This window comes from Lampetra planeri, chromosome 64 (assembly GCF_965212315.1).
Source record: "Lampetra planeri chromosome 64, kcLamPlan1.2.h2, whole genome shotgun sequence".
Taxonomy (NCBI): domain Eukaryota; kingdom Metazoa; phylum Chordata; class Hyperoartia; order Petromyzontiformes; family Petromyzontidae; genus Lampetra; species Lampetra planeri.
In genome coordinates, this window is record NC_136170.1 from 2,192,052 (window position 1) to 2,216,512 (window position 24,461).

A 24,461-nucleotide genomic window follows, 5' to 3' on the forward strand; every position below is an offset into this window, starting at 1 on the left:
TCTGTGGACGGGAGGTCAGCAGGCTGTGACAATGCGTGGAAGGAAGAGAAGGAGCGATTTCAATTCGTCACCAGCCCTTGTCACGGCCTATCTGACGAGCGGTCCGCTGCGAATTCCATCCGCTGGACAACGACAGCCGGGAGGGGGGGGGGGCTTATCCGGAGGACGCCTTCTCTCGCTCTCTCTCTCTCTCTGCTCCCCTCTCTCTCTCTCTCTTTGAGCATCACGAATCTCAAACTACTCAACGCGATTGTCAGCCGAAGCGATAGGCGCGCGACACCGTGAATGTCCGCAGGGTTGTCGAGACCGATCGAGAGGCTATCGTCATCATCATCACCAGCACCACCAGCACCATTACAACCGTCGTCTTCCTCGTGTTGGGCAGCATCAGCATGCCAGCGCTGATCCTGCTGTGTCTGCTACTGGCCGCGGGGAACGTGCTGGCAGGTGAGTGGCAGAAACGAGGGGGGCTTTGCTGAGTTTCACAAAGAAAGGAAATTGCTTTGGAACGTTTCTCGGGGCGTGTGCGTGCGTAGCGGAATTCATTGATAAACATTTCATTAAGCGGCTTGTTTTTAATTGTGGTAGTGGCGGTGGTGGCGAGCGGTGGTGCACGCGGTTAGCGCTACGAACCCGGCGACCCCGAATTCGATTCCCGCTCACGGCCAACAACAACAACAACTGTGACCGATTATATCTGAACCGGCCCTGGGCCTCCCCTAGGTCGACTCGGCCTCAAAATGAGAACCTGGTTGCGGTGTGTGGTAAACATCGCCACTGGGGAGACAAAGGCGGCCGGGCGTGTTGCTGGCAATCCACCCCCTCGTGTACTGTTCCGGCCTTCATAGGTGCTCGCTAACAGCACTTGCCCCAACAGTCTGTTACAATTTGATTTGAAGTTTTCGTGACTGCAGGAATCCATACCCCATGAAAGCATTGGGCACGGTGGCACACGCTAGGGCTGAAACATTTGGGGCTTTTCTGACATATTGCGATTTGATCTGCGATAAAAACAAAATTTTAAGACAAGCTTCAGTTCAATATTCACTGTGTAATAGATGTAAAACATGCGATGGAGCATTACCACGTGATACCATCAAACTATGAACTGCTCTATGTATCATACTCTCTGGTTCTTTCGGTAAAGTCACGTAGGTAGAATTATTTTTTTTATATCGCGACGTTTCGATTGCAACACAAGCGGTCGTCCTCAGGCGGAAACAAATGTATCCAGCAGTAGAACTGTTGAACCAGTTTGTTAAAGGCTACACGGGGGGTCTGTGTCGCCTTTGCTGACGGTGACGGTGAAGGTGCAAGATTGATTTCAATTGCACGAGCGTACAACTCACGTTAGCAGGTAGCCGACCGACGGCTTTAAATGCTAAACGCGCGTGTGTGTGCGCTTGGGTACGTGAAACAACGTGTCCTGTCCATCGGTGCCGTTGTTTGACCGCGTGTGAATTGAATCGATTTTAAAGTGTGCGTATGGTGGTGTCCGTTTCAAGCACTCTGTGTGTGTGTGTGTCTGTGTGTCGTGTTGATCGCTGTGTCTGTCAATGATGCTCGTCTTTGAGTGCGCGTGCGTTGAACTTCTTTCGCGCCGTACGTCGCCAATTCGTGCTGATGGGTGGTGTAAAGTGTGCCTGTCTGTCTGCGCGTACTCCTGCGTGCGAGTGTCCGTGTGTGTTCAAGACTGGCACAGGAGGATTTCCCCATAGCTTCTGGCCGTCGCCTGATGATGCTGGTGGTTGTTGTTGTTTTTATAATGACCGGCAACACGTCACAGTAATCTAATTTTTAATGTTGTAGTGGGTTTTACTCTCCAACACACAATCGGTGTAGTGCTGTACTAGTATACTACACTATACACTACACTTTACACTACTATACACTACACTATACACTACTATAGACTAGACTACTATACACTACACTATACACTACAATAGACTACACCATACACTACACTATACAATACACTACTTTACACTACACTATACACTACACTATAATTGTAAATGTTGTAGTGGGTTTTACTCTCCAACACACAATCGGTGTAGTGCTGTACTAGTATACTACACTATACACTACACTACTATAGACTACACTACTATAAACTACATTATACAATACACTACTTTACACTACACTATACACTACACTATACACTACACTATACACTATACACTACACTATACACTACTATACCCTCCACTATACAATACACTACTTTACACTACACTATACACTACTATACACTACACTATACAATACACTACTTTACACTACACTATACACTACTATATACTACACTACTATACACTACTATAGACTACACTACTATACACTAATTTACACTATACAATACACTAATTTACACTACACTATACACTATTATAGACTACACTATACATTACACTATACACTACACTATAGTTGTAGATGTTGTAGTGGGTTTTACTCTCCAACACACAATCGTTGTGGTGCTGTACCAGTAACGAATTGGTCACGTTCTGTTTACGTGACAAACCCTTTACTAATTGGCTATGTCGGGTGGTGGCGGGTTTAACGACACATTTGTATTTACGCGATTTAACCTGAAAAAAAGCCCTCTAATGGATCATAGTGGTCGCGAAAGCCTCCTCCTACCACGTGTTAAACCCAACTCGGCGTGCCTGTTTACGTGTGTCTATGTAAACACTGCACGGTGTGCGTGCGCGTGTGTGTCTTAGTAATGCATGCGTCTGTGTGTGTGTACACACACATGTCCTTGTGTGTGCGCGTGTCTCTTTGGGTTACGTGTCCGTGAGTGCTGCGTGCCTCCGTTGCGTCTCGGCATGCGTGCGTGCGTTCGAGAAGTGGGGAGCGGTGGTGCAGCGGTTAGCGCTACGCTGCGCTACAAACCTGGCGACCCGGGTTCGATTCCCGCTCAACGGCCAACACGAGTGACGATTATCTGAACCGGCCCCGGGCCTCCCCTAGGTCGACTTAGCCTCAAATGAGTACGCGGTGCGATGTGTAAACATCGCCGCTAGGGAGACAAAGGCGGCCGGGCGTGGTGTTGGCCACCCCCACCCCCTCGTGTGCCGTGCCGGCCTTCATAGGTGCTCGCTAACAGCACTTGCCCCTACAGTCTGTTAAGGCTATATGGGGGATTCATCTTCTTGGTTCGTTCGGTAAAGTCACGTAGAAGGAAAATAATAAAATAATAAAAATAAAACATTATAAAATAATTCTCACGACGTTTCGGCCACAACGCAAGCAGCCGTCCTCAGGTGAAGAATGAAACACCACCAAGCTTGGAGCGTATATTTAAGCTGGGTTGGTGGGAGAAAAGCGCCTTGACAAAGGAATTTGCATATCAAGAGGAATTTAGCATATTTATGGGAAACGCAGATATGGGATTAGTCACTACTTGTGAAATGCGTAGGAGGTGGGCGGGGGGTTTCAAAGTCATATTATGCCCGTGCATTATGCAGGATTAGCAGCATCAAAGGGAGGGGATAGGGGTAATTTATTTTATTTTATTATTTTCCTTTTACGTGACTTTACCGAAAGAACCAAGAAGATGAATCCCTGCAGTCACGAAAGCTTTAAATCGAAATTTATATGGGGGATCTTTGTCTTTCTGTGTCCGAGTGTCCTCCCGTGTATTTTCGTGCGCGCGCGCGCGTGTGCTCGTGTTGTATTTGTGTCCTCGGCGTGTGACTGTGGAGTTGATACGGTGGGGGGGGGGGGCGGTAGTTGTAGCAGTGGTATAGCGCGCTGCGGTACGAACTCGGCACCCCTCCCCACACCCCCCGAGTTCGCGTCCAACTCACGGTCACCAACAGCAGTGACGGGTGCCTGAACCTGTGCTCCCCTCTAGATCGACTCAGCCTCAAGTGAGTACTTGGTGCGGTGTGTAGTCAACGTCGGGCGTGGTGGAGCGTGGTGGAGCGCTGAACGATTAATCGATTTCACATCGATTAATCGATTTCAAATCTATTAATCGATTTCAAATCGATTAATCGCAATTTCAAACAATGCGATTAGAAAATCGCGATTTTTTTTGCGATTTGAAACGTCCTATTAATTATCTTCTTATGGGAATTGTTTTATTCTATTATTATTATAACTTAATTAGTTTAACTTCACAATTGTTATATGTTTGATTGTTCTATTGCAATTAAAACATTTTAATAAATACGCGTTGGAAGCAATTAATATATTTTAAGTTCTCATCCTTGCATTACAATATGTAGAGCAGTCTTGAAGACGGACGCTTGTGTTGCGACCGAAGCGTCGTGTTTCTTTTATTATTTTTCCTATCTACGTGACTTTACCGAAAGAACCAGAGAGTTTGATACTCAGAGCAGTTCATATTTTGATGGTATCACGTGATAATTCTCCATCGAATGTTTTACATCTATTACACAGTGAATTTTGAACTAAAGCTTGACTATTCTTAGGTTTTTTCGGTAAAGTCACGTAGGTAAAAAATTAAAATTAATAAAAGTAAAATAAAAAATAAAATAAAAATCACGACGTGATACAGCTATCGTGCTGTGACGGTTCCACCTGAAGACGGAAGCTTGTGTTGCCTCCGAAACGTCGTGATTTTTTATTTTACTTTTATTAATTTAAATTTTTTACCTACGTGACTTTACCGAAAAAACCTAAGAATATGAATCCTTGCAGTCACGAAAGCTTCAAATCTAGAATTAAAGCTTGACTTACATTTTTTTTTATCGCAGATCAAATCGCAATATCTGTCAGAAAAATCGCAATTAGACGTTTTCCCCAAATCGGTCAGCCCTAGCGTGGTGTTGGCGGACCACCCACCCCCTCGGGTGCCACCGTGCCGGCTTTCATGGGGTGCTGCTACTCGCTAACAGCACTTGCCCCAACAGTCTGTCCAAAGGCTATCCGGGGGATCTTTGTCTTTGTGCCCCCCGTGTTAGTATTACATCCATTCGCGTGTGCGTCAGTGTGTGTGTCTTTGTGTGTGCGTCAGTGTGTGTCAGTGTGTGTGTGTCAGTGTGTGTGTGCGTCAGTGTGTGTGTCAGTGTGTGCGCGTCAGTGTGTGTGTCTGTGTGTGTGCGTCAGTGTGTGTGTCTGTGTGTGCGTCAGTGTGTGTGTGTCTGTGTCAGTGTGTGCGCGTCAGTGTGTGTGCCTGTGTGTGCGTCAGTGTGTGTGTCTTGGTATGTGCGTCAGTGTGTGTGTCTGTCTGGGGGAGCGGTGGTGCAGCGGTTAGCGCGACGCTGCGCTACGAACCTGTCCACCCGGGTTCGATTCCCGCTCACGGCCACCACCAGTGACGATCGTCTTAACCGGTCCCGGGCCTCCCCTAGGTCGACTCAGCCTCAAATGAGTACCTGGTGCGATGTGTAAACATCGCCGCTAGGAAGACAAAGGCGGCCGGGCGTATTGCTGGCCACCCCCTCGTGTGCCGTACCTGCCTTCATAGGTGCTCGCTAACAGCACTTGCCCCTACAGTCTGTTAAGGCTACACGGGGGATATTTGCTTTGTCTGCCTGGGTGAGCGTCACCGCGTCTCCGTCCGTGCTATGTATACGTCTATGAATGTTTGTGTCTGCCTGTCACTGCTTATTAGCGGTCCGGATATGCGGGTTTGTCCGTGTCTATACGAATCCCCTCGCTGCTGCGAATGTCTGTCTCTGTCCGTGCGTCTCTTGCGTCTCATTTTCTCATTCGAAATATCTGCGTTTCCGTTTGCGAGCGTGCATATATATGTATTTTGTGTTGGTTCTGCTGGTGTCGTGTGTCGTGCGAACAAAATGAGCTTCGTTAGCTCATCGGATTCCTCCAGTACAAATCAAGATTCTGGATCTGTGCGTTTGTGTGTGTGTGTGTCTTTGCTGGGAATTCTTTGCGTCCCTGCACACCATAATGCTGCCACGTTCAGGTGTTTCGACAGTCTAGGGCACGCGTACCTGAATCCCTGCAGTCGCGAAAGCTTTAAATCAAAACTTCAATGAGTCCTTGGTGCGATGTGCAAACGTCAGCACTGGGGAGACAAAGGCGGCCGGGTGTGGTGCTGGTGACCACCAGCCTTCGATAGGGCGTCACGGTGGCTAGGAGATGTTAACTACCTCGCCTGGTGCGCAGGAGGTCGTGGGTTCGATCCCGACCCTGACACCTGCTGCTGTATATTTGCAGTTTGCGTCTCTCATCATCATCATGGTGGCTATGAGATGTCAACTACCTCGCCTGGTATACAGGAGGTCGTGGGTTCGATCCCCGACCCTGACGCCTGCTGCTGTATATTTGGAGTTTGCGTGTCTCTCTCTCTCTCCCCGCGGTCGCGTGGATTTTTCTCCGGCTCCTCCGGTTTCCCCCTCCACATCTGGAATCAACATCACGCGTTTTATAGTTAATTGGCTGCTCTCCGTTTCCCACGTGGTTAATCATAAGCCACTTCTTTGAGATATAATTTGTCGCGAGAGCTGGTGTTGCTCAGTGAGCCTTAACCTGCTAAAACATAGTGTTATTTTACGTAGTTTTATAGTTTAATTTGTTAGTTTAATAGGCGCGCCCGTGCCGGCCTTCACGAGTGATGCTCTATTGAAGGCTATAGGGGAGATTTCTAGATTTGAAGCTTTCGTGACTGCAGGAATCCATACTCTTTGGTTCTTTCGGTAAAGTCACGTAGGTATAAAATAAAATAAATCACGACCTTTCGATTGCAACACAAGCAATCACCTGATGATGATGATGATGATTGCTTGTGTTGCAATCGAAACGTCGTGATTTATTTTATTTTATACCTACGTGACTTTACCGAAAGAACCAAAGAGTATAGGGGAGATGTTTGTTCTTGTGCGCGGGCCCGACTCACCACCGCGTGCACGCAAATCGGTATCCGTGCGGGGGTTCCAATGAGGCGTTGTCAAATCTGAAACGGATGAAAACGTCGATCAATTATGTTTTGTGTTGTGTTCACTCAAATTGTAAATCTTGTGGATTTACTCTCTAACACACTGAAGTAGTACACTACACTATACACTACATCCATCTCACCTGCGACACGTGCTGCTCTAGACCCGTGCCAGTTTCCTGCATTTCACCTGTGCCCCGTGCTGCTCTAGACCCGTGCCAGTTTCCTGCATCTCACCTGTGCCCCGTGCTGCCCTAGACCCGTGCCAGTTTCCTGCATCTCACCTGTGCCCCGTGCTGCCCTAGACCCGTGCCAGTTTCCTGCATCTCACCTGCCACCCGTGCTGCTCTAGACCCGTTCCAGTTTCCTGCATCTTACCTGCAACCCGTGCTGCCCTAGACCCGTGCCAGTATCCTGCCTCTCACCTGCGACCCGTGCTGCCCTAGACCCGTGCCAGTTTCCTGCATCTCACCTGCTACCCGTGCTGCCCTAGACCCGTGCCAGTTTCCTGCATCTCACTTGCAACCTGTGCTGCTCTAGACCCGTGCCAGTTTCCTCCATCTCACCTGCGACCCGTGCTGCTCTAGACCCGTTCCAGATCCGCAACGCCAAGAGCCCCGACTGCCTGTCCACGGCCGCGGGCTCCCCGCGTCTCTGGATGTCGAAGTGCGACGAACGGCTGCCCGGCCAGCGGTGGCTGTGGCTACCCGGGGGTCGCCTGCGCAGCCACGCGGAGGGCTCCTGCCTGGGGTACAGCGGCTCCCGCTTCCACCTGGGCCAGCTCGCCAGCCTGGTGAGCCGACAGAGGTTTTGGTTGGAATGACAACGTTTGGCGCGGATATCACTGCTGTAGGCTATGGGCTACGTTGTAGTGTAGACACAGACTACACTATAGACTATAGACTACACTATACACTACTATACACTACACTATACACTACACTACTATACACTATACACTACTATACACTACACTATAGACTACACTACTATACACTATACACTACTATACACTACACTTCTATACACTACACTACTATACACTATACACTACTATACACTATACACTACACTATACACTACTATACACTACACTATACACTACACTACACTATAGACTACACCATAGACTACACTATACACTACACTATACACTACACTATACACTACACTACACCATAGACTACACTATACACTACACTACACACTACACTATACACTATAGACTACACTATACACTACAGACTACACTATACACTACACTATACACTACACTATAGACTACACTATACACTACACTATACACTACAGACTACACTATATACTACACTACAGACTACAGACTACACTATACACTACACTATACACTATAAACTACACTATATACTACACTACACACTACACTATACACTACACTATACACTACACTATACACTACACTATAGACTACACTACACACTACACTATACACTATAGACTACACTATACACTACACTATACACTACACTATAGACTACACTATACACTACACTATACACTACAGACTACACTATACACTACACTACAGACTACACTATATACTACACTATACACTACACTATACACTACACTATACACTACACTACACCATAGACTACACTATACACTACACTACACTATACACTATAGACTATACTATACACTACAGACTACACTATAAACTACACTATACACTACACTATAGACTACACTATATACTACACTATACACCATAAACTACACTATATACTACACTACAGACTACAGACTACACTACACACTACACTATACACCATAAACTACACTATATACTACACTACAGACTACAGACTACACTATACACTACACTATACACCATAAACTACACTATATACTACACTACAGACTACAGACTACACTATACACCATAAACTACACTATATACGACACTACAGACTACAGACTACATTATACACTACACTATACACTATACACTACACACTACACTATACACTACACTATACACTACAGACTACACTATATACTACACTACAGACTACAGACTACACTATACACTACACTATACACCATAAACTACACTATATACTACACTACAGACTACAGACTACACTATACACTACACTATACACTACACTATACACTACAGACTACACTATACACTACACTATACACTACACTATACACTACACTATAGACTACACTACACCACTATACACTACACTACACACTACACTATACATTATACACTATACACGACATACTATAGACTACACTATATACTACACTACAGACTACAGACTACACACTACACTATACACTACACTATACACTACACTACACACTACACTATACACTACACGGCGTGTTGTGCCCCCTCCCCCCCACCAGGTGAGCTGCCGGCACGCCCCCGGGTGGGCGTGCGTGACGCGCGACCGTGACGCGGACCTCCTGGCGGTGCGCGACCGCTCGCTGCTGCTCAGCAAGCAGGGCACGTGGGTCGTGGTGCGACACTTCGAGCGCAAGTACCCGAGCTCGTGGCGGCGCGCAGAGACCGGGCGAAGCCTCGCCTCGCTCTGCGCAGGTGAGACGCGTGGGGAGCGTACGGCAGTGGCGTCGTGTCTGGAGGTCGACCAAAATTTTGTTTCGGTTTTGACGCCGAAAGTTGGAAAATGGCCTCTTTCGGAAAACTTTTGGTTTCGGCCGAAAGTTAATTTGTAACTTTCGGTTTTGGCCGAAAGTAAATTTTTTGCTTTTGGTCTGGTTTCGGTTTCGGCCGACTACATTATCAGTGGTGTAGTAACTACATTATCAGTGATTACATTATCAGTGGCGTAGTGACTACATTGCCACTGGTTCTTCACGTTCTGTAGATGTAGATGCCACTGGTTCTTAATGTTCTGCAGATGTAGATGCCACTGGTTCTTCACGTTCTGCAGATGCCACTGGCTCTTCATGTTCTGTAGATGTAGATGCCACTGTTCCTTCACGTTCTGCAGATGTAGATGCCACTTTTTCTTCACGTTCTGCAGATGTTGATGCCACTGGTTTTTCACGTTCTGCAGATGTAGATGCCACTTTTTCTTCACGTTCTGTAGATGTAGATGCCACTGGTTCTTCACGTTCTGCAGATGTAGATGCCACTGGTTCTTCACGTTCTGTAGATGTAGATGCCACTTTTTCTTCACGTTCTGTAGATGTAGATGCCACTGTTTCTTCACGTTCTGCAGATGTAGATGCCACTGGTTCTTCACGTTCTGTAGATGTAGATGCCACTGTTTCTTCACGTTCTGCAGATGTATATACCAACTGATTCTTCATGTTCTGCAGATGTTGATGCCACTGGTTCTTCACGTTCTGCAGATGTAACTGATGATGCTCTTCCACACCCGTGGTTCTCCAGCACAGGGTTAACCAATGAGAAGTTGTTCTAGTTGCGGGGGAGGGGGGGGGTTTGACCATACTTCACCACACTGGTTGGTGGTGAAGGTTTGGGGTATTGCTCACCCGTGATGTTGGACATGGCCGGGAATCTAACTCGGGTAACCGAGGTCGTAATAAAGTGCTCTAACCACTCTAACCACTACACGACCGCTCCAAAGACAAATAAAGACCCCCCCGTATAGCCTGAACAGACTGTTGGGGCAAGTGCTGTTAGCGAGCAGCACCTATGAAGGCCGGCACGGCACACGAGGGGGTGGGTGGCCAACACCACGCCCGGCCGCCTTTGTCTCCCCAGTGGCGATGTTTACTACACATCGCACCAGGTGCTCATTTGAGGCTGAGTCGACCTAGGGGAGGCCCAGGACCGGTTCAGATACTCGTCACTGGTTTTAGCCGTGAGTGGGAATCGAACTCGCCAGGTTCGTAGCGCAGCGCGCTAACCGCTACACTACCGTTCCCCCCACACACACACAGACAAACGCACACACACACACACATCCGCACAGACATACACACACAGGCATATGTATACAAAGACCCCCGTATAGCCTTAACAGACTCTTGCGGCTATACAAGACAAGACAAAGATCCCCCGTATAGCCTCCACAGACATTTGGGGAAAGTGCTGTTCGTGAGCACATATGAAGGCCGGCTCAGACACACACACACACATCACAGGGACACAGAGACAAATTTTTAGACAAACGGATAGATGGACAGAGAGGCTGACACATATAGTGATGGATACACAGAGAAGTACACTCTATTTTTAATGTTACCAGGTAAGGCTCACTGAGCTACGTATCTCCTGGCCACAAATGATAGCAAAACGAATTGGCTCATCATCATCACGTGGCAATGTACAGCAGCCCAATACGCTAAACGCGTGCTGTTGATGATTTCAGTTTCAGTTTCATTTATTTGGTATAGCCCTGTGAGCCATTCGGCTCTTGAATCGGGTGCAACCGCAACAAACAGAAAACAAAAACATGAACAAGAAAACATCTTGAAGTGACTATGCGCAAAACAGAAAAATCCAGGAAAAAACTGCAAAGTCTTCCAGAAAAAAAGCACCATACACCAACGCTGTGCAAAAATCCCAGTGGGATGCAAGTCAAACAACAACCACAAGACAACTTATACCTGTGAAGGGGGGTGGGGGGAAACCGGAGGACCCGGAGATTAAAATACTCGCCACCACGGGGGGAGAGAGAGAACACGCAAACTCCAAATATACAGCAGCAGGCGTCAGGGTTGGGGATCGAATCCAAGATCTCTTGTGCACCAGGCGAGGTAGTTAACATCTCCTAGCCACCGTGATGATGATGAGAGACGCAAACTCAAAATATACAGCAGCAGGCGTCAGGGTCGGGGATGGAACCCACGACCTCCTGTACACCAGGCGAGGTAGTCAACATCTCCTAGCCACCGTGATGATGATGAGAGACGCAAACTCCAAATATACAGCAGCAGGCATCAGGGTCGGGCTCGAACCCACGACCTCTTGCGTACCAGGCGAGGTAGTTAACATCTCCTAGCCACCGTGATGATGATGAGAGACGCAAACTCCAAATATACAGCAGCAGGCGTCAGGGTAGGGATCGAACCCACGACCTCTTGCGTACCAGGCGAGGTAGTTAACATCTCCTAGCCACCGTGATTTTGATGAGAGACGCAAACTCCAAATATACAGCAGCAGGCGTCAGGGTCGGGGATCGAACCCACGACCTCCTGTACACCAGGCGAGGTAGTTAACATCTCCTAGCCACCGTGGAGGACGTGGCGATTTAGAAGTTTGGAAGCGTCTGGTTTAAACAACAACAACAACAAAAAGAGAGGGACTACCCCCGTCTGACCTGTGATATTTATACGACTTGGAAACAAAGTCCCGTGCGCGGATATAATAAATAATAAAATAATTGTACATCCTTTATAGCCCGCGATGATTGTTCAGAGGTGAGCGTGGCGCGCAGTCGAGAGGAGGGAGACGTGAGCTCTTGCATTCTGTTCTCTCACGCAATCGGTCTCGCGCAATCGGTCTCGCGCAATCGGTCTCACGCAATCGGTCTCGCGCAATCGGTCTCACGCAATCGGTCTCGCGCAATCGGTCTCGTGCAATCGGTCTCGCGCAATCTCATGCATTCACTCGACAAGAAATCTGACTCTCACGCAATCGGTCTCGCGCAATCGGTCTCACGCAATTTAATGCAATCACTTCCACGCACTCTCACGCAATCACTCTCACGCAATCACTCTCACGCAATCTCACGCTCTCACACCAGCTCACGAGACCGAGGTTCCATCTCGGAGCCAGGTCCACCTGCCCTTCTGCCCTTTACCGCGACTGCCCTTCTGCAATTGCCCCGTGACTAACCTGTTACTCTCCTTCTGTTACTGTTCCCTGACTGGCCTACCCCGTGACTGCACTTCCAGTAGTTACGGCCGCAACTGCGCGAACATCAGTCTCCGTTTGACTGCCCTTCCCTTGACTGCCCTTTCACGCGACGACCTTTTTGGCAATTGTAGCTGCGCCCCTCCCCCGTGATTACTCTCGTCACTGCCCTCTTGTCAGTCCACTCGGTGACTGCCCCTGCCATGACTGCCCTCCTGCGACTGCCCTTGTTGTGACCGCTCTCCCTGTTGTGACTGCCCGCAGAGCCACGGCCAACATACGAGGAGGAGGAGGAGGTTGAACTCCAGGTCAGGGCCAAGTACAAGGTGGCCCTGCCCAGCGACGAGGCCGAGTTGAGCAGCAACGAGACGATCACCCAGGTGTGGTCCTTAAGCGCACGTGGCCTGCACACGTGGCCTGCACACGTGGCCTGCACACGTGGCCTGCACACGTGGCCTGCACACGTGGCCTGCACACGTGGCCTGCACACGTGGCCTGCACACGTGGCCTGCACACGTGGCCTGCACACGTGGCCTGCACACGTGGCCTGCACACGTGGCCTGCACACGTGGCCTGCACACGTGGCCTGCACACGTGGCCTGCACACGTGGCCTGCACACGTGGCCTGCACACGTGGCCTGCACACGTGGCCTGCACACGTGGCCTGCACACGTGGCCTGCACACGTGGCCTGCACACGTGGCCTGCACACGTGGCCTGCACACGTGGCCTGCACACGTGGCCTGCACACGTGGCCTGCACACGTGGCCTGCACACGTGGCCTGCACACGTGGCCTGCACACGTGGCCTGCACACGTGGCCTGCACACGTGGCCTGCACACGTGGCCTGCACACGTGGCCTGCACACGTGGCCTGCACACGTGGCCTGCACACGTGGCCTGCACACGTGGCCTGCACACGTGGCCTGCACACGTGGCCTGCACACGTGGCCTGCACACGTGGCCTGCACACGTGGCCTGCACACGTGGCCTGCACACGTGGCCTGCACACGTGGCCTGCACACGTGGCCTGCACACGTGGCCTGCACACGTGGCCTGCACACGTGGCCTGCACACGTGGCCTGCACACGTGGCCTGCACACGTGGCCTGCACACGTGGCCTGCACACGTGGCCTGCACACGTGGCCTGCACACGTGGCCTGCACACGTGGCCTGCACACGTGGCCTGCACACGTGGCCTGCACACGTGGCCTGCACACGTGGCCTGCACACGTGGCCTGCACACGTGGCCTGCACACCCACACAACACGAGTTCCCCGTGTGAAGTGCGCGCTCTCTGCAACACAAATTCACACACGCCCGGCTCACGGTGCCCTGTGCAAGTGAGGGCTTATCCCGTATACTCGATGCGGTGTGCCGGTTGCGGATATTTGTTTGTTGTTGTTGTTGTTTTCCCGGGTCACTTACCCCGGGCAGACCCAGCTGGAATTATGTCCACGGCGGTCGTCCTTCCCAGGACTGTCCAGGCTCAAAGCCAGCTTAGCTTCCGAGGTTTGGCGCATTCCAATTGAATTGCTGCCATGGTGACTATGAGATGTTGACTACCTCGCCTTGTATTCAGGAGGTCGTGGGTTCGATCCCGACCCTGACGCCTGCTGCTGCTGTATATTTGGAGTTTGCGTCTCTCATCATCATCACGGTGGCAAGGAGATGTTGACTACCTCGACTGGTATACCGGAGGTCGTGGGTTCGATCCTGATCCCGACCCTGACACCTGCTGCTGTATATTTGGAGTTTTCATCTCTCATCATCATCACAGTGGCTAGGAGATGTTAACTTCCTCGCCTGGTATACAGGAGGTCGTGGGTTCGTTCCCAACCCTGACGCCTGCTGATGTATATTTGGAGTTTGCGGTGTCTCTCTCTCCTCGTGGTCGTGTGGATTTTTCTCCGGGTCCTGCAGTTTCCCCCTCCACATTTAGAAACACGCGTTTAGAGCATTTGGCTGCTTTACAATTTCCACGCGATGATGAGAAGCCACTTCGTTGAGCTGTCGTTCGTGATTTGTGGCCAGGTCACTTCTAAGAAAGAGCTGCATAGCTCAGTGGGGGCTTACCTGGCAAAATAAAAGTCGTGTTTTAATAGTGCAGTAGGCACCACTACTTCTGTTATCAGTTTGACGCTTTTCAAACGAAGGTTAAGATCACCATTGGAACCTCATTTGCCAGTAAAAATATGATAATTGTTTTTTTACCCTTCTATCTGGCAACAAAACTGACACCTTTTTTTACAAGGAGTCATGTTCACATAGACCACAATACCTGCAGTCATAATGCAAATGAGGTTCCAATGGTGTAAATGCTTACCCCGAGCTCTCATACTCTGATGGTGCATTGTCTTTGAGTTGTGCGCCTTTTGGCGTCATCTGGTCCAACACCATGTGAGACTAGGCTTTAAGGAAAGCTGTCTCGGGTGTGGACCAATCAACTTCAAGGACAGTGCATACATTATCAGAGTTATGTTTTTGGTTTGCATTATGACTGCAGGTATTGTGGTCTATGTAAACATGACTCCTTGTAAAAAAAAGGTGTCAGTTTTGTTGCCAGATAGAAGGGTAAAAAAACAATTATCAAGGTTAAGATCGTCAATATATTACCTATGTCGGATTGTCTGTCTGTAACGGAGGGTTCACAATAACTCTGACACTGGGGAGACAAAGGCGGCCAGGCGTGATGATGGCCACCAGATTGCGCGCAGTGAACCGGCCTTCGTTGGTGCTCGCTGAAACCTCCGATTTGCACCGTTGGCTACGTACGATGCGAAAGAAGTTCAACATACAGTACATACACAGAGACTCACAGAGACACCAATAGAATAGCACAGGTGACTACGTACGGTGCGAAAAAAATTCAACATACAGTATATACACAGAGACTCACAGAGACACGCATAGACACCCACAGATACACCCATAGATTAGCACAGGTGACTACGTACGGTGCGAAAAAAGTTCAACATACAGTACATACACAGAGACACCCACAGAGACACCCACAGAGGCACCCATAGATTAACAGGGTTTTCTACGAACGGTGTAAATAAGTTCAACACACATACGCGTACACACACAGAGACCCACAGAGGCACCCATTGAAACCCACAGAGACACCCATAGATTAGCAGGGTTGCCCCGATAATTTATAAACGGGTATACCGAGGGTCCTTTGTCGTTTTAATGCTTTCCAACTTATGGTTGGCAAGCGTGAACGCGTCAACTCTGTCCGTCCGTGGGTGTCTATGGGTCTCTGTGTGAGTCTATGGGTCTCTGCGTGAGTCTGTGTCTCTGTGTGAGTCTATGGGTCTCTGCGTGAGTCTATGGGTCTCTGTGTGAGTCTATGGGTCTCTGTGTGAGTCTATGTGTCTCTGTGCAAGTCTATGGGGCTCTGTGTGAGTCTATGGGTCTCTGTGAGTTTATGGGTCTTTGTGTGAGTCTATGTATCTCTGTGTGAGTCTATGGGTCTCTGTGCGAGTCTATGGGTCTCTGTGCGAGTCTATGTATGTATGGTGAACTTCTTTCGCACCGTACGTAGCCAACCGTGCAAATGGGAGGTGCCGGAATGAGTCGTGCTGCGATTTGGGACTTGTACCCTTTGGGGGTGCTGGACAGAGCCCATTTAAGAAACTCAACGCCTTCCGTCAATAACACCGTGGCCTTAAAATAAATGCGTAACGATGGCCTCTTCTTCATAGCACGTAGGGAGGTAGAGACATTCCACTCTAACACCTCCCTGGCCTCTCCACGTGCTGCGAGGAAGGAGCATTGCTCCAACGTGCCGAGGTGGATCGTTGCCTCTGCGTCTGCACCACCGACAACGCAGTAACGGGAACACAAGAGCATCGTCACCACCGACATAATCTGTTTAAATTTTACAAAAATCATTGGGGAACCCCCTCCCCAAAACGTGGAAGAACTGAAAAATCAACGGTTAAACAAACAAACAAAAGTAATTGACAAACGCGTGTTGGAAAAGTTAATATTTAAAATTACAAAATCCACGCGCGCGCACGATTTTTCTTACTTGTTGTCACCAATTTTTTTTTTCCCCCCTCGCTTCGTCGAACGCTAAAAAACCTTTTTCCTTTCATTGTTGCATTGTCGCCGAGACGATTGCCAGAGGCACTTCGAGTCGCCGGCTCGCCCAGCGGCGGTCCCTGAGGGTCGGCTCGAGAAAGTCGTTTTGGAATCATGAAATTTTTTTTTTGAACTTGGCTTCCAAGCAGCGTGTGTCCGGCGATTTACCAATTCCCACAAAAAAGCTCGGACGCAACCATTTCTTTTTTGCGTTGTAACTCACGGCCAGGGCGGTCGCAGCGATGTGAAGATCCTACGATATACACGTAGCAACGCACGTTCGAACGTAAGCTGAACTCTCATTCTGTGTCTTCAAGTAGAATGTATATATATAAACAGGCTTATGATTATAGTAGGTTTTGACCCTTTCAACTGGTACAAAACTGACACCTTTATACAAGGCATCATGTTTGCAATAACCACAACACAAGCAGTCAAAATGCAAACAAAAAGAAACAACTCTGATAATGATAATGATATGCACTGTCCTTGAAGTTGATTGGTCCACACCCGAGACAGCTTTTATTAGAACCTAGTCTCCATTGGTGTTGTTTCTTTTTGTTTGCATTTTGACTGCTTGTGTTGTGGTTATTGCAAACATGATGCCTTGTATAAAGGTGTCAGTTTTGTACCAGTTGAAAGGGTAAAAACCTGCTATATTTTGCCACTGGTAAATGAGGTCTCATAGGCTTATGATTAGTCCATCAGCCTACGGGCAGTCCTCGACATACGAGCGTAATTCGTTCCTGGGACCCGTACGTAAGTTGAACGGTTCGTGAGTCGGAACACAGACAGGAACTCGTCTGTTTACGAATGAGTTAGGTTCTAGAGGTCTCTGTTCGAAAGTCGATTTGTCCCAACTTTACTCCTGTCCATTCCAAACATGTTGTGCAGCGTGTACGCTAAACATGGTGGGATGGCTTGAAACGTTGTATAATCTCCTGCAGATGTAGATGCCACTGGTTATTATTGTCTGCAGATGTAGATTCCACTGGTTCTTCACGTTCTGCAGATGTAGATGCCACTGGTTCTTCACGTTCTGCAGATGTAGATGCCACTGGTTCTTCACGTTCTGCAGTTGAAGATGCCACTGGTTCTTCACGTTCTGTAGATGTAGATGCCACTGGTTTTTCACGTTCTGCAGATGTAGATGCCACTGGTTCCTTACGTTCTGCAGATGTAGATGCCACTGGTTCTTCACGTTCTGTAGATGTAGATGCCACTGGTTCCTTGTTCTGCAGATGTAGATGCCACTGGTTCTTCACGTTCTGTAGATGTAGATGCCACTGGCTCTTCATGTTCTGCAGTTGTAGATGCCACTGATTCCTTGTTCTGCAGATGTAGATGCCACTGGTTCCTTGTTCTGCAGATGTAGATGCCACTGGTTCCTTGTTCTGAAGATGTAGATGCCACTGGCTCTTCACGTTCTGCAGATGTAGATGCCACTGGTTCTTCACGTTCTGCAAATGTAGATGCCACTGGCTTTTCATGTTCTGCAGATGTAGATGCCACTGGTTCTTCACGTGGCATCTACATGACATACGGACCAGGTTTTGTTAGTATCTCTGAAAGTTCGTAAGTCGAATGTTCGTAAATAAAGGAGTCCCTGTAATCGACGTTATTTAAATGCCCACACACGTCAAACACTCACTCCCAGCACGAGGCCTGCTCGCTACATCTCAAGGAGGATCGTTCAGCCGGACAAAAAAGTGACACAGTGCATTTTGCAAGCGAGAGTTCGCGTTTTAAGTCAATGCTAAACAACAAACACCAGATGACGCCAAAAGGCGCCTTTTGGCGTCATCAGGTCCAACACCATGTGAGACTAGGCTCTAAGGAAAGCTGTCTCGGGTGTGGACCAATCAACTTCAAGGACAGTGCTTATACATTATCAGAGTTATGTTTTTTGTTTGCATTACGACTGCAGGTATTGTGGTCTATGCAAACATGACTCCTTGTAAAAAAGGTGTCAGTTTTGTTGCCAGATAAAAGGGTAATAAAACAATTATCATATTTTTTCTTCTGGCAAGTGAGGTTCCAATGGAACAAACACAAATATTTCATGGAATCTAGTTCGTAAGTGCGGGTGTTCATAAGCCGAGGACTATCTGTATTGGCTTTCCAAATTAATGGTATCCAGCAAGTCAGCAAGTTTATTTGGGGTAATGTCCATTGAGCTAAGATTCTATCTATCAATGGAAACCCGGCCAAAGTGACAGGTACGTTACGTGGGAAGGGAGGGTTTACATGGGGCTGTATAAAGCCGCTGGTAGGACGGTAGCCAGCACACTACATGGGAAGCGAGGGTTTACAGGGGCTGGTACGACGGTGGCAGCTTTTGGCTCGCCATCGCACAAAGATGCTCACGGCATCACGCGCTTTCAGATGCAGCCGTCTGGAACGCTCTCTTCCCTCCCGATATTCGGAAGTCGCTTTGAGCTGTGCAACTTTTGAATCATCGTCGTTTAGATTGCCAAACTCATTTCTTGAGAACTGCTTTTTGTGTTCAGTTTGTGTGTCCTTCCCCCGCACCCCCGATTGGCCACGGTTGACTAAGTATGGTGCGAATGAAGTTCAACACACACACACATTGTTTAGTTTGTTGACTTCCCCCCGCAACTCCGATTGGCCACGGTTGGCTACGTACGGCGCGAACGAAGTTCAACACACAAACATACACGCATGGGAAGAGAGGCTTTACGGAGGCCGCGTTGAACAAAAGCAGGGACATTTCATAAACATGGCTAAAACAAAACACGAAAAAAAACAACCGTCACTGTGTACAATGGAAATGTTGAAAGCAATCCAAAATAACGTCACCCGTGGCATGGGGGAGAGGAGCTCACGTGTGGCAATTAGAATGCAATTTCTAACGGCATTATTTTAGCGAGCAAATATAAAAGACCACTCTGGGCCGGTTTCAACTTTCTGTAGGCTCATCAGCAGAGTCAGACTCGTTCGGCAAAATATCCCCACTGCACTGCCGGACGTTATTCGCAAGGGCACTGGCAATCGAACACATTTGTGCTCCTCCATAGAATGCAAACAAGATATAAACATGAGCAAAATTAACATTGTTTGGCTACGCGCGTGTGTGTGTGTGTGGATAGCATAGCAGTTAGCGCTACGCTGCGCTATGAACCCGGCGACCTGAGTTCGATTCCCGCTCACGGCCAACACCAAGCGACGATTTATCTGATTCGGTCCTGGTCCTCCCCTAGGTCGACTCAGCCTCAAATGAGTACCTGGTGCGGTGTGCAGTAAACATCGCCACTGGGGAGACAAAGGCGGTCGGGCGTGGCGCTGGCCACCCACCCACTCGTGTGCCATGCCGGCCTTCATAGGTGCTTGCTAACAGCACTTGCCCCTACTGTCTGTGAAGGCTATACGGGGGATCTAAAATCTTTGTCGGATCAAACCGGAGAACCCGGAGAAAACCCCTCCACGCACACGAGAAGGGGATGAGGAGCGGCGGGGGGGGGGGGGTGTGTAACACGCGAAGTCACCGCACAGATAGATCCAAGAATCCGCTGAGGCAAAGGCCAATTCCTGTCCGCCTGGAATGTGACTGGTAATTGATTTGAGGCGCTTCCTGCTTTTGTCTTTGTGTGTCGGGGTGGGGATACTTTCCTTCCTGAGGGCCCAATAAGGGCTCTCCAATACCTTTTGACTGGGGCCAGACATCCAAAGCGGGCACCTTTCCGCAATTGTCGAATACTCGCTGCGAAAAACTACCAAATTCTAGATTTGAAGCTTTCGTGACTGCAAGGATTCATATTCTTGGGTTTTTTCGGTAAAGTCACGTAGGTAAAAAAATGTAAACTAAAATTAATAAAAGTTAAATAAAAATAAAATAAAAATCACGACGTTTCGGAAAATGTTTGCGCGCGTGGACAGAGGGCCCAATAAACGCTCTCCAATACCTTTTGGCTGGGGCCAGACATTCAAACCGGGCACCTTTCGCAATTGTCGAATACTCGCTGCGAAAACTCCCCAATGTTTGCGCGCGTGGACAGAGGGCCCAGCGAGGGCTGTCCCAATACCTTTTGGCTGGGGCCAGACATCCAAAGCGGGCACATTTCACAATTGTCGAATACTCGCTGCGAAAACTACCAAATGTTTGTGCGCGTGGAGAGATGGGGCACAGTGCCCCGATTTTTTTTTTCTTGAGCTGTGTTTGTGTGTGTTTTATTATGGTGGCCTTAAAGCGCACCTAGCCTGGCACGAGCGCCGTGGTGACGTCGCCGCCACATTGTGGAGAATGGCGGTTGTTGTTGTTGTTGTGTGTGCGCGTGCACCCGCTAACCAGACGTGGCTCGCTCCTCTAGCCCGCCATGAGCCTCTACGCCGAGCTGCATCGCACCGCTCTAGCCCGACCACGATTCCCAATCGCCTCCGCTGATCTCGTCACGGAGCAAGAGACCATCGTCATCACGCGGCACTCCGACCGCCAACCTCGCAGCAGCAGTAGCAGCAGTAGCAGCAGCAGTAGCAGCAGCAGTAGCAGCAGCAGCAGTAGTAGCAGCAGCAGCAGCAGTAGCAGCAGCAGTAGCAGCAGTAGCAGCAGCAGCAGTAGCAGCAGCAGTAGCAGCAGCAGTAGCAGCAGCAGCAGCAGCAAGCGGCGTTTGGCTGAGCCATTGAACGATGACGGTGACCGTGTCGTCGCGCGGCGCTTTCAGATGCGTTTTCTGCGGCCGTCTGGAACGCTCTTCCCTTCCGTTATTAGGAAGCCGCTGGGAGCTACGCAACTTTAAAATCATCACCATCGAAATCGGACAAACTCATTTTCTTTTGCGCTGCATTGCTCCGATTGGCACAGTTGGCTACGTACGGTGCGAAAGAAGTTCAACCTATAGCCACACAGATCGCCGAACGCAGCAGCACCGAGCTACTGAAACTCAGCCCTCAAATGTCCGTCACGTGGCACAGTCTAAACCGCGACCGTTACTTCTTATTGCTCTTATAGCTTGAATAATTGAGGCGATGTGTTGGAGTCTGCGTGTTCTATACCCCCGTACAGTAAAACCTTGAGTTGCGAGCATAATTCGTTCCCGGAAACGTGTCTGTAATCCAAAGCACTCGTATATCAAAGCACTCGTATATCAGTTGTGATCACGTGACGCTCGGTAGACAAAGCGTATGCTGCACGTACTACTCGTATTGCAAGACCTCGCTCGTTTATCAAATTTATATTTATTTAAAAATTTTGCTCGTCTTGCAAAAAACTCGCAGACCAAGTTACTCGCAATCCAAGATTTTACTGTATATATATGTGGGGAGTTTGAATGTCCCCCTCCATAGCCTCCGCCCCCCCTGTTCTACAGAGCGTGTGTGTGTGAGTCAAAGGCGACCGGGCGTGGTGCTGGCCACCCATCCCCTTCCTCGCGCGCCGTGCCAGCCTTCATCGGTGGTGCTGCTGCTTCTCGCTAACAGCACTTGCCCCAACAGTCTGTTGGGGCTACACGGGGGTGTCGTAGTCTTTGTCTTTGGTGTCGGTCTGTGGGGAGCGGTGGTGCAGCGGTTAGCGCTACAGAACCCGGCGACCCGAGTTCGATTTCCCGCTCACGGACAACACCGGGTGACGAATATCTGAACCGGTCCTGGACCTCCCCTAGGTCGACTCGGCCTCAAATGGAGTACCCGGTGTGGTGTGTAAACATCGCCACTGGGGAGACAAAGGCGGTCGGGCGTAGTAGCTGCCCACCCACCCCCAATGCGTGCCGTGCCGGCCTCCATAGGGTGCTGCTCGCTAACAGCACTTGCCCCAACAGTCTGTTGAGGCTACACGGGGGATCTTTGTCTTTGTGTTAGTCCGTGTGAGTGGAGTCCGCGTGCGTGTTCGCTCTCCCCTGCGGCCGTGTGGATTGTTCTTAGAGTTCCCCTCCCATGCTGTTCCCCCCTCCGCCGAAAAGTGTGCACTCAATTATAACACTGGTCAACATACTTTTTCTGGCGTCAGGTATTCCAACGGTTTTAAAGTAATTTGGGGGTGCTGATTCCAAATCTGGCATCAGTTTTTGACTATCACATCAGGTTTTTGAGATATCAAATATTGAATTTTCAATGAAAACTGCAGAAGAAAAATATTAAATAAATGTGGATATCTACATAAAATTATATTATAAACACGCTATCCTAAAAATACAGCACCATAATTGAACACTAAAGCAGTCACTGACTCGCAACAACTTGCAATCATAAGTAACAGAGTTAATTTCGGGTAAAATCAATGAAAGTGGGGTATGCCGATAGCATAAAAATGAGATGTGATAGAGCAAATCTGAGATCAGATTTGGAATCAGCACCCTGAAATTAGTCTAAAACAGCTGCAAAATTCCAGGCCAGAAAAAAATGTTTCTTTTTTGTTGACCAGTGTTATTAAGTGCCTTCTTCATTAAATCCCCACGTACGGCGATGATGGCATTAAGCCATATTCTTTGGGTCTTTGGGTAAAAGTCACGTAGATAGGTTCAAAGCAAATATGTTCCGTTGCTTTCTTTGAACCTGTCGTCCGTGGCTTTACCGAAAGACCCAATGAACATGAATCCCTGCAGTCACGAAAGCTTTTAAGTGGAAACTTTAAGCCACTTCGATGAGCCATCACGCGTGGCCAGGTCGCATCTCTGGCGGCGCTCGCAAGCTTCCGCGGGCTTTTACGTGGTCACATAAAACTATTCAAGTGTTCGGTCGAAATCAATTTGAAAACCCCAAAAATATGACGGGTTAGTTGCGGCCCATCAACTCACCACGGTGGAGGAGCAGCTTTAACCACGGGCGGCTGAGCCTAGATTCGAACCCAGGCTCTAAGCAGGTCAGAAGGGCGAATCCTATAAAGGACAAGCAGGTCCACTTGTGCAAAGGATGCTGAGGGTACTGATCACGGTGCCCTACTGAGTGAACGCTTCGCCGTGCCTGTTTGGTGAGGTTACAGGTTGCACAGCAGCCCATTAATTATTTGATAATGCCATCATTAAGGGCGCCACGGTGGGTAGGAGATGTTAACTACCTCGCCTGGTGTACAGGAGGTCGTTGGTTCGATCCTGACTCTGACGCCTGCTGCTGTATATTTGGAGTTTAGAGAGAGAGAGAGAGGGAGGGAAAGGAGAGAGAGAGAGCTAAGAGGAGAGAGTCAGACAGGGCAAGCCCCCCACACACACTACACACCCATACTCTCAGCCTTTTCCTCGATCAACCCCACCCCTATGTTTATAATTCCAATCAACTCCTCCCATCTCTCTCTCTCTCTTTCCCATTTCTCTTCCTCTCTCGCGGCTCTATTCATTCTCTCACGCACGCAACACGCGTAAACTCTTTCTTTCTTTCTCTCTCTCACACACACACACACACGTGCACACGTGCACACGTGTTGTTTTTCTACTGAACTAGCGAACGGGAGTCGAACTTTAGCATCGATAAGATACCGGGTATGTGGTGGACGTGTTGTTGGTCTGTTGTTCGAGCGCTGTTCGGATGGACGTGGGCGACGAGGTCACTTTGTAAGTCGATCGTGGCGACTTCGACAAGATCCGGATTATCGTTGACATCCATTTGAACAGGCAACGCGCAAAAACAAGCGAGGAAATGCGATGGGTCAATGCGCTTATTTGTTTTGTTTTGTGAGATGGACGACACTTTGGTAG

General features: G+C 49.0%; 1 protein-coding gene across 1 annotated transcript in view; it reads left to right on the forward strand.

Annotated features, from left to right (window-relative positions):
• The first annotated feature begins 212 nt into the window (after nucleotides 1–212).
• The window catches only part of LOC144737057 (receptor-type tyrosine-protein phosphatase beta-like), a 39,973-nt gene continuing 15,724 nt past the window's right edge, over nucleotides 213–24,461 (forward strand). The window contains exons 1-4 of the mRNA XM_078619706.1: nucleotides 213–447; nucleotides 7,468–7,673; nucleotides 9,287–9,479; nucleotides 12,996–13,111. Of these exons, the coding sequence (XP_078475832.1) occupies nucleotides 393–447; nucleotides 7,468–7,673; nucleotides 9,287–9,479; nucleotides 12,996–13,111 (570 nt within the window). The 5' untranslated portion in view covers nucleotides 213–392. The remainder of the gene's footprint in view (nucleotides 448–7,467; nucleotides 7,674–9,286; nucleotides 9,480–12,995; nucleotides 13,112–24,461) is intronic.